Source organism: Ptychodera flava, chromosome 20 (assembly GCF_041260155.1).
Source record: "Ptychodera flava strain L36383 chromosome 20, AS_Pfla_20210202, whole genome shotgun sequence".
Taxonomy (NCBI): domain Eukaryota; kingdom Metazoa; phylum Hemichordata; class Enteropneusta; family Ptychoderidae; genus Ptychodera; species Ptychodera flava.
Window position 1 is genome coordinate 30,476,076 of NC_091947.1, and position 11,827 is coordinate 30,487,902.

General features: G+C 35.8%; 1 protein-coding gene across 1 annotated transcript in view; it reads left to right on the plus strand.

Moving 5' to 3' along the window:
• Nucleotides 1–11,827, plus strand: part of LOC139120600 (probable E3 ubiquitin-protein ligase HECTD2) — a 45,889-nt gene that overhangs the window by 28,922 nt on the left and 5,140 nt on the right. The window contains 9 exon segments of the mRNA XM_070685108.1: nt 135–231; nt 2,861–2,968; nt 3,694–3,826; nt 4,331–4,419; nt 6,590–6,751; nt 8,939–9,013; nt 9,471–9,558; nt 10,932–11,154; nt 11,469–11,612. Of these exon segments, the coding sequence (XP_070541209.1) occupies nt 135–231; nt 2,861–2,968; nt 3,694–3,826; nt 4,331–4,419; nt 6,590–6,751; nt 8,939–9,013; nt 9,471–9,558; nt 10,932–11,154; nt 11,469–11,612 (1,119 nt within the window).

Here is an 11,827-nt window from a genome sequence, read left to right on the forward strand (position 1 = left end):
TCTAATTTATGGCTAATCAGCAAATTGCTATTACACTGCCTATGTCAGAAGCTGGTAAATGACCAACAAAGGCAGTGCTAATAGGAAACGAGAAAATTTGTCCAACAGAGCCTGTTTCTTTTTGCAACTTTCAGGTTTTCATTTTGCCAGTATCCTTTCGTACTGAGTTTAGCTGCCAAGAGGACAATCATGCAGAAAGATTCTGAACAACAGATGATAGTCATGGCCAGGGTGAGTGTCTTTCTTTTTTCAAAATGATAAAACTGTTAATAATATCATTTCTTTTTGTAAAATTGTGGGTATTTCCTGAGATATTGAGGAATTTGTATTTTTTAAAGGGACAGTAGCTGTAATCCGGTTTGATAGTATTCTTGTTATTTTTCGTACAACTACAAGTTCTTCTTCCGTCACTCTTCAAGTATGTTAAAAACCAAAAGATCAGCTTGATCCTTCAGTGAAGAAAATGGCCATATTTTTGTATCAACACACGGTGTTCCCCCTTGAGTTCATGAGTTGGCCAAATCTGTTTCTCCAAGCTTTTCAGCCTTTTGCAACAGACTGTTATGGGGCAATTCACAGTCTCCCAAGCATATTAAAATATGCTTTTACCCCTAGGGCTAGTCAACATGTGTAAATGCTCTTTTACTCTGATACAGTGAGCTTATATCATATGATTATTACAAAGAGTTGATTATTCTGATGCAGTTGTCTCATCATGGAGTGTTGAATATGCTTGTTTGATTGCTTCATCAACTGAAATCCCTCATCCATATCCAGGAAAATTGTGTCGTCTGTGATGAGTGTCGCTTTCTACTTTTCAATCAAGGTTGCCATGCCAACCACTATAAACATTCCACATGACAAATGAACTGCCATTTCGGAACAATGGCAGCTTTTCAACAATTTTCAGAATAATTTCTTGTGTAAACTCTGACAAAAACTTTTACAAAATTAATTGTGACACCCAAGTCAAAAGGAGTAATGTATTAAAGTTGATGAAGATACACCTAATGGGGTGTACAAAAAAGACTAAGTTTATCATATTTAACCCTTTAACCTGGCAAAGAAAAACCATATTTCTCTAAATTAGTAAGAGGTGCAACGCAGTGTTGTTTGGAAGGGATGAGAATTATTGAATTCTCAAGCATTGTTCATCCCTTACAAATAGCACTGTGTTACACCTCTTATTAACTTAACTTGTTTTTCATGTAGCTTGTAGTGATAAAGTGATGTTTTATTTTTGAAATTTCTATGTGGAGCAACTCTTCCCAAATTACAAATCCTCAATGTCCCAGGTGAATGTTGAGTTTACCTATTCAATTTTCATATTGATGAAGACAGATTTTTATGGTTTTATTTGGAAACAAAGACATGATAATACAATTCAGGACATATAACCGGTAGATGTGTTGATGCTAACCTTTGACCTTTTAAAGCCATAGCAACGCAAATGAACCCAACAAGTTGTAAAAGTATTTCACTGACTCCTATTCTCCAGTCAAAACTATTGAAATTGTAGGGTCCTGTTTTGGGGACAATGTCGCAAGGAGACGTCCTGGCTGCAACACTGGTTTCTATTTGTCAACAATAACGTTACAGATGACGCACAAAGCACCGTCTTATAGCAAGGGTGATACTCTGTATTGAAAAAAAATTTGGAGACAAGTAAAAGAATAAACTTGTTTAATGGAACAAAAATGAAAATAGCATCTAACAGTATTCATCAAAATTGTCCCTTTATGTGTCAACAGAGACTTCCTGGAAAAGCAACAACAAACTATGACAATCATAATTTGCGCAGGATACGACCTGTATGCAAATTTAGAATTCACGTACTTACTTTCTCAGCAGACTTTTGTCACAGTCAACGTGTCATTTCTAATGAGTGGAGCTATCGTCTCAGTGGTATCTTGTCTATATTGTAAAGACCAATCCTAGATTTTAATGATTAAATAGGCGTATTTGATCAATAAAATGATCTGGCCAAAACAAATAAAACGTATTTTACAAATTTAATTATTTCTTAAGTAGGCAATATCATTAACTATTGTTTGCTATTACTTGAAATAGCAATTTTGAATTTATTTGGGTGTTGTGCATTTGGAGAAGTGAGTTCCATATGATTGCCTTCTCCAGTGAAGCAGCAAAACTTCATCATTTTAATCAGATAATGGGTATTTTCACAACTTTCTAAATTCAGCTTCATTGCACGACACTGTGTTTAAAAATTAACAAACACTTCATGCAGTGCTAATGTATACTTATAAGGTCATTTTGGAAATACCTTTAATTTTCAATATTTTGGAACATTTCGATAATTATTGTAATGTGTCCAAGATAATGGTTGGAAACAATAGTTCAGTTCAGGTAGGATGCTCCACGGGGACAATTACTCAGACTCAATGTTGGTCTACCTCTTGTTGTAGCTCATTTAAAAGCTCTTGGAGTAAGAGAAATGTTCATCATCTTAGTTTTTCTAAAATCAAAATTTTATTTATCCCCATAGAATTAACATACCGGTAGGGATGATAGCTATTTTGAATTTCAAATATTTGTAACGGTTTGGTACACTGTTTCTCTAGTTCCAAATTTGCAGGATGGCCCCAGATTTTTATTCCTTATTTGGTAAGAAAATGGTTGAAAGTTTCATAAAGGAAAGTTTGAGCGAAAGTTTAAATCTTTCCCCTTCAAGGCGCATACTACCTTTAAATTGTGATTAAACTTTTCAACCCCATGTCCCTGTGTGGAGGTCCAAAACTGCCATGCTACAATAGGGCTGTACCAAATTTTTGTGGCGAAAAGATGAAAGTACAGAAGTGAAATACTTGAGCCTTTCATGGTTGTTTTCAATTCCTTACAGCGGAGTCTGGTTGCCAAGGTGCAACAAAGGCAGGTACCAGATATGGGAATGCTGTTCTTAAATCTCAAAGTGCGACGGTCACATCTTGTCAGCGACTCACTCCATGAGGTAAGGAGATTATTACTACATTTTATACACAGAGACAAAAATATCACTGTACATGTTTCGCTTTTTTACAATTGAATATATTTTGAAGGTTATCTTGCTGACATTACTTTGACCATCATACATGTACCGCATGTTAGATGTGACAAAATAAGTACATCTTAAACCATTCAGAAGTGAGTAGATATTTAGCAAATGAGCAGAAATAAATCACTGCTTACAATTTTAACAAGAAACAAAAAAACAATTAAAGGACCATCTAAAGAGGATTTTGTCCTTTCAGTGTCAATTTTGGGATATGAAGCAAAACTGTCAAGTGTGTCAGAGCGAGAATGCACCTCTGGAACAGCTTTCTGACTTTCAAACTTTTACAAAACAAATGCAGTTTTCACCATCTTGTTTTTGTGAAAACAGATAGTTTCATTTTCCCCAAAGTGAACACAGGGTATAGCAGCCATTTTAAATTTCAAATATCAGTAAATTTTAGGTAATTTGTTTCTCCAGTACCAAAATTTGCAGATGACTCCAAAATTTTATTCTTGATTTTATGAAAGAGAATGGTTGAAAGTTCCCTTGAAAGTTTCAGCAAAAGGCTGTAACATTCAATTATTATGCTATTATAAGATTCCCATATCCACTCTGAATGATGGCTTTATAATTTATGTATTTCTATTTCTTGTCATCATGTGTTGAGAATATAAAGCAGCATTCTTTTGTCTCCTTCCAAGATTGCTCAAAAGAAACATGACCTGAAGAAAAAACTGCGAGTCACATTTGCCGGAGAGCCTGGTCTGGATATGGGCGGCTTGACCAAGGAATGGTTTCTGCTTTTGTTGCGCAAAATATTCAGAGAAGAATATGGTAGGTGATGCATTAAAAAAATAGTTCCCCTGTGGCAGTCAATGACTTTTTATGCCTTAATTGTAAATAATTGTAGTGGTGTGGTATCTAGTAGTTTCATTGAATACTATAAGGGTAACTTCATTAATTTTGTGAATGAACATTGAGAACGTGTCATTTTGTGATGTCAGATGTTTAGAAATTATGCACGAAATGTGAGTCATTCATGTATCTTGAACTCAAAAGACTTGAAAGTGCGGAATTAAAAATCTATATAAAAATGAAATTGATAGAAATTGTACCTGGTAATTTGCCGGTGTGTGCTGCATAGTTTAGTTTTGACTCAATATTGCTATTGAACACAAATCATTTTCAGTGAAGTAAAGTTACATTGTTTCGGTGCGATTCTATTGCACTGCAACTTTTCAGAACTGTATCCCCAATATTCAAAGGATGATATGAAGTTAAGAGCAAGATTTCATTTTTCACTGACAATTTTGTCTGTGTTGATGTCTGTCTTTGCAGGAATGTTTTCACATGATTCAAAGTCAAGATCATTTTGGTTTAACCACGCCTGTACTGACTGCAACCAGGAGTTCAACCTTGTAGGAGTTGTATCCTTTCACAGAAAGTTCTTCATCAAAAGTGAACTTTCATCTCTCTTATTTTGCAGTGCCAGAATAGGTTGTGTTAAAGTATTGAAACATGCTCCGTCCAAATCTTAGAACCCTCCAGGTCAATCTGACACTCTATGCTGCGTATTGCATTTCAAAGAAATTTCAAGAATTCATAATTGACAGAATGGTTTGTGGAAAATTTAAAAGTTAGCTGCTGTAAATCTCCGGAAGCCATACCCATAAAGTGTACGTAAAGATGTTCCATTGGAAATTCATCATTTATGTTCTATTTAACAAGCTCAGCCAGGAAAAATCCATATTTATGTTGATATTTTACATTTCATACGGAAACAGTGTGCAGGGTGATGTATTCACAAGGAAGCATTTAACGGTAGTAATACTCCAAACGGGAAGGAAGGAAGGGGCCCAGGATGGTAAACTGTTTTCACTTCATGTTTCATTCTATATTCAGCTTGGAAAACAACCTTGAAAGAAGTGATTTCATAAATCTTTCAAGAGGTTTCTATATTGGTTAGACAGATAGGTGCATAAAATATATCACCTGTGAAAGTGTTCTCTGACATGTGTTAAGGTGGTGCATGCCTCTAAAGTGAAAGACTTAAACTTTTGCTAAAACTTTCCTCAATGAAACTTTCAACCATTCTCTTGCCAAGTCAAGAGTAAAAATCAGAGCTCAATATGCATATAAGTTTGATACTACAGAAACAAATGACCTATTCTTTGCTGATATTCAGTAGAAATTCCAAAATAGCTGCCATCCCCATCCCTGTGTTACCTCTATGGGGAAAATAAAATTTATAATTTTTGAAAAACTAAGATAGTGAAAATTTTTCTATCTCCAAGGGCTTTAAGCCTATGCACCCTGACCCCCTGGTGACCTATGACATCATGCGGACATTTTTGTCTGAGCCGGGTTCAAAGGGTTAAAATGAGCCCAAGTAAGTGGTAAATCAGAAAAAAATTGTACAAATTTCAGAGTCCAAATATCTATCCCTGAGGCACAGTCTAGTAAACACTCTACAGATCGATATTGACTAACTTATCATATGTCAGTGTGTATTGTCTGACCGTGAAACAGACCTAATATATCTCTCATCAACATTTGAGATTGTATGAAACACATTTCCAAATGAACAAAAAACAAGTTGTATACTAACAAATTTTGCAGGTTATACTTTGGTTTTTGATCAAACAAATGCCACAACCCATATCGACTCAGAGCAATTGGATAGTGCAAAGAAGGATATTGTAACGAATTCAAAACACAATTTCATAATGATCTGACAATTCCAGAATCAATACATGATATTAATGTCATCCAACATATGCCGTAGCATTAGTCATTTTATTTGAAATTTAGGTTTTTTCCCCATATGCTGCATCAGACCTGTAAAAGAAAGATTAATAACAAATATAGCATAATCAAATATGTAGAAATACCCAAGTCTTCTAATAGCAGCCGTCAGTTCATGGCTTGCCTGGCATGTATTCCGGGCCTGTATTCCGGATCTGAAGGTTGTGAAAATAAAACCTAGATACTCCATCATAATTTATTAACATTAAACACAATCACTTTAATGAGACTTCACCCAAAGGTTCACAAGAAAGGCTAATTAATTTGAGCAAATCAAATATTTTTGTAACTCTTGTTGCCAGGGGGAACAGTACACTATACTGAAGTATTGCTGCGAGTTACTTTTCCGTCTCACCTCTGTTCCGTTCTAGTTCCTTAGAGTTATCATCCACATGCCAATTCCAGATGCTTCGTTGTAAATGTCCTAGGGTCACACGCATCAAACAAAAGTAGTTATTACACATAAAGGACTGTGTAGAAGTTATACATGACTAAGCTCACGTATCAGAAATACTATAATTAAGAGACGACGATATATAATAGGATCTTTTTATAGGCACATTTGTCTGCATCTTTCTGTCCACATTCCTGGTGATTTCATTAAGATGTTGAATTTTTAGCCATCCCAAAAAATAATTTTTTTGCTTTAATTCAAAGACTGGGAAAAAATTGCAAGTTGAGAAACCTGACATTAAGTGTTGTTGTCCAAGTAACTGAATGGTCACAAGTCAGAATACGTGTACCTCTGTCTTTAGAACTGGTACTGTCCTCCCTTAACAAATCTCACAACAGCTTATGGGACTGGCTGTCTACAACAGCATCAATTTGGACATCAGATTCCCTCCTGTGACGTACAAGAAGTTGCTGAGTCCGGCAGTGGTGCCGTATAACAACCCCAGAGCACCCGTGGGAAGAGCTAACATGGTCATTGATGACTTAGCTGGTGTATCTCCAGTAAGTAGTCCATCAGTTGAGTGTACTTGTCAATGTAGAAAGAAAAAGAAAGAATTGTAGACAAAAAGAGATCGGCAATTCTTGTCTTTGAAAACATGTAATTTTACAAAGAATTGAAAACTCAGAAATTTAGAAAGACACCATAACAACAGATGTACCTAAATATGCTTTAAAAGAATGTTTTATTCATATAGCAATTTGTTCACTTTATGATATCAAGAAACTTACTAGATGATAACTCCAGAATATTGTCCCTTTAGAGAAAAAATGTCAGTTCAAATTTTGTTCAGTGTCTGCCTTGTTTCCATGTAGCACCAAGGTAAAATGAAATGTGGTTTACAAGTCATCAAAACATGGGATAGAGTTTCGTCCTGTGCTACCAGATTTAAAAAAAAGCCATTACAACACAGAAAAGTATTTAAGTAAATATAAACACAAAACAGTAAAAAAAGTTTTGTTCAAAATCAACCCAAAATAGAGCAGTTTGTGAGTTCAGGGTTGACTAGTTTTAATGACAATTAATTTTCTTGCCTGTTTCCGTACCATTTAATTCAGTCAATTCAAACTACAGCGATGGAAAAGGAAAACATGATTATCAGTCCCATGGGGTTGTATGACGTCAAGCTAGGCAAAAGAAAACATTTGTTGAACAATAAAGTTTCTCAAGCTGGTTACCCCAGTTTTGTCAAATATTAAAAAGATTTAATCATTGACGAGTGGTGTATGAGTAGGAGGCAATTTTTGGACCAATGTTTATTTTTATATATTAAAGAGGGCATTGTGATGTCATTGGGAGTGAGACCTATGAAGGTATTACGTTATATTGGCTTTTATATCATTAATGAGCCATTGTTGATTATATTGGCTTTCATATGACTAATGAACCATGATTGACATGAAATGATTTACGTACTTTGTAAAAACTTAGTGAAATTAACTGTAGGAGGTACAGGAGATGAAGACTGCCATTTTTAGCTCATATTTGGTTTTATATATAAATACCAAAAAGAGCTTATATGAGGAGTCTGAGTGGCGTTTTATGTCTGTATATTTGTGGGTATGTGCGGATGTATGTACGTCACACACAAAGGCTCCCATACCGCCAAAGCTACCATCTCAGTATTTGGTGTACAGGTAGATGCAGGGATTGAGATGTGAATTTGTTCAAATGAACTTTTCAGTGTCAAAAATGTGCATATGAGGTAAGAAAAAGCGAAATCCTGCAAATGTGCAGGAGTGATGGCCAGTGTCTGAAACAGGCTTGAGTCATTTCCTGTTATTGTTTATGAACTGTTACATATTAACAGACCAGATCAAACCATTGACAGTAGAGGGGGGAAGACTGTCTATGGTCTAACTAAAAGGGACTAATTGTTTCTGCTATGCATGTTGCTAAAGTTGAACTCCAGTACCAAAAGTTTCAGACCTTATTTACTTTTGCCATTCTTTTTTTGCTGGTTTAAATATTTCTTGTTTTTCTGGTTGTACTGTGCAGAAATCATTGTCATAACATCAGCGTAGAATTTTCCTGCACTGAACAGATAGAAACAATATGTATTGTTGATCTTTGGTACCCATACTGGTATATACCAATTCTGATCGAATTTGAGCGACACCGAATAATTGCGGTATTTTTACATCTAAGGATAGTATGATCAAGCCTGTACACATATCTTTGTTTTCTGTCTTTGATGAAAGTCACCCAGGCTTTTTATTTAAAGCTCTATAAGCTGTATATTTCGGCTATTTTTCCAGATCTGTTGTTGTTTGGTTTCCCTACACTTTCTGCATTGAATCCCTAAATTGCAATTCAATGCCAAGTATTAAGCATATCAACACAACGTATTTGAGTACAAACTCCATTGTTATTGTTGAAAATTGTATTCAAGTCCGGACTAGAATTCAATTGTAAACAATAAACAATGATCACTACACACATACAAGCTGTGTTGACAAAAATAATACTCGAAATTTCAGCATGACAAATTGATTAGGGTCAGACACGGTAGTTGATATACAGAAGCAGAATACTGAAAAACTTGCCACAAGTTACAGCTTATGTCCCTTTAATGAAGGAACGTATGAGTGAGAATGACGATTCTTAAAAAGAGACTTATCTGGCCCTTGTTTTATGATTTAAAATATGAGAGAAGAGATATAAATGCTGAATCTGTCATTTATCTTCAGGACTTAGCTCACGGTTTGAGAGAACTACTGGAGTATGAAGGAGATGTTGAAGATGACCTTTGCATGACATTCCAGGTACACAAACAATGCCATGTATTTTATCCCATTCATTATATTTCCATACAGTTTCAGACCTGTCATCAAACGAAATGGGTTTGGGCAAACTGTAATGGTCAGTTATAATTGGTTACTTTCTTCTGTTATTCCGGCACAAAAATCTGATGGAAAATGACTCCTTCTAAAGTTTTGTGCAGTTTGATTAAATGAAGATGTAACAAATGAAAATTGAAAATAATGATTAAATGTAATGTATAAAATATGTCACATTGTATCAACTTTAGAATATGTGCCATAGAAGGTCATACTTATATTGGTCATAAGCATATTGTTGTGATCATCATTTTAATGTCACAGAGTGTGATTTCTTTTAGTTTTAGACCATGACTTTTAAGTATTTTAATCGCAGAACACTTCTGTTGGCCAGCCATCAATGCCTAATGTAATGTTTGATGAAATGTTTTTTGTTCACCAGGTAAATTTACAAGAGTACGGATCAATAAGAGCACATTCCTTGAAACCCAATGGAGATCAGATTCCAGTCACAAATAGCAATAGAAAAGGTAAGTCAGAGATTTTCATATAAATAGTGATGTAGGAAAGCTAAACAAATTGTATTATAACACACCTCATCCGCAGTCTGTTCTAATTCGCCAATTGGTAGTCACATTGGATGCTTTCTTTTTGTGCTGATCCACGTAAACGACGTCATCAGGCATCATTTGTCCGAACTGTTGCCTGCCAGGCGTCAGTTCTGAAAAATGATGCCCGCTGACGTCAAAAAAACATTGGCGCATGTGCGAACTGGAATTTAAACAAATATGTCGTCTGCGGCCGAGTGAAACGATAGTCGAGAAATTTCTCGGTTTATCCTACTTTCTGAAGAAGAACCGAATGCTCTGGTTTCAAACAAGGACTCGGAACGAACGAAAACGATAATCAAAAGTGCATTGAACGTTTTTCCAGAAGATTTGCGGGCCTGTCGGGGAAAACTTTTTTGCCGAACCACTTCAACATATTACATCATTCATGCGACAAGTTTTTTGTATAGTACGTTCTTATGCATGGCTACGGATGAGGTGTGTTATAAAACACATATTGACTGGCCATGCGGGCGACAGCATACATCTTTAACCCCTCAGGCCTGTGAGTCACCCCCAAAAACAGACTGTTTTGGGGGGTGACTCACAGTCCCTCGGGGTACAGACGTATGCTGTTGCCCTCATGGCCAGTCAATATGTGTATACTGTGTACTGCCAGTGGTATATAAGTTAGACAAAAATATTTGATAGAGGAACTTTCTAGAGCGCAGAGCAACAGAAACTATTGCTATGCCTGAGAGACCCCCAGACCATGAATTTGCTAAAAGTTAGTTTTAACTGTACATACTTAATGAGAGATGCACATGTGATGGTGTTGTACCGTAGTAATTAAGTTACTTTTGAAATGAAACAGTTTCAGTCAGTGAAAGCCATTGTTGAAGCCAATAATTATGACAATTCATCATTGAAGAAAGCATGTAAGAATATTTTATACAATAGTATGCACCTCTTACTTAAACTTTTGCTCAAATTTTCTTAATGAAACTTTCAGCCAGTCTCTTACTAAGTTAAGAATGAAAATCGGGGGTCACCGTGCCAATTTGGTACTAGAGCAACAAGTAACCCAAGATTTACCAATATTTGAAATTCAAAATGGCCGCCATCCCTGTGTTAACTCTATGGAGATAAAATAAAATGTTCGATTTTTGAAAAACTAAGCCGTTGAAAAGTTTTCTTACACCAAGAGCTTTAAAATGAACCCCACAAGTGGTAGATCAGAAAAGAGTTGTAAAAGTTTGAGAGTCTGAATATCTGTCCCCGAGGTGCGTTCTACCTTAAAAAGTACCAGTAGTTTCATAACCTTACCAACTGATTTAAACTATTATTTCTTGCAGAGTACGTTGACCTGTACATAAATTATCTCCTGAATGACTCCATATACCATCAGTTTGCTGCATTTTATCACGGTTTCCATAGCGTCTGTGCGTCCAATGCACTGATCATGCTCCGACCGGAGGAAGTGGAGATCCTGGTCTGTGGAAATCCAAACCTCAATTTGGAAGAACTTGAAAAAGTGACATCGTATGAAGGTTACGCTAAAACAGATCCACCAGTCAGGTTTGTTGATACAGACTATTCCACTGGATCACAAATCCTTGCAATTATGAACATTGATTTGCAGGCATATTAGCTAATAATTAAATGGTTTTTACCAGACAAGATCAACAAAAGCAGGACATTTACAAAATTTTTCAAACCCTGGTGTGATTGATTAATAATATTTCATCATCCAATCAGGTAGCATTATCAAGTCAAGCAATAAGACTTATTAGTTTTGTACAAATTGCTGCTGATTTTAGAAACATTGACAAAAGTATACGATGTCCACTGTTTTCATAGTGATATTCACCTGCAGCATCTGTTTGATTCAGGTACTTTTGGGAGATAGCCAAGGCCTTTCCCCTTCACATGCAGAAGAAGCTGTTACTGTTCACTACAGGTAGTGACAGGATTCCAATCGGTGGAATGTCAGAGATGACTTTCAAGATAATGAGAGTCGATACTTCAACAAGCATGTAAGTTTTACAATGCAAGATGGTTTGAGACATGTTGTCTTTACTGATAATTGAACCTGTTCACCCCCAAATCTCTGTAAATAGCTCCATATTCACCATTTGTAACTATTGGTTTAGGTGAAACCATGGTGGTGAAAGGGTTATTAAACCACAATTTGCATTTTTTCAAATCAATTTGACAAATACATGTTACTTACAGACACCCATCAGTAGAA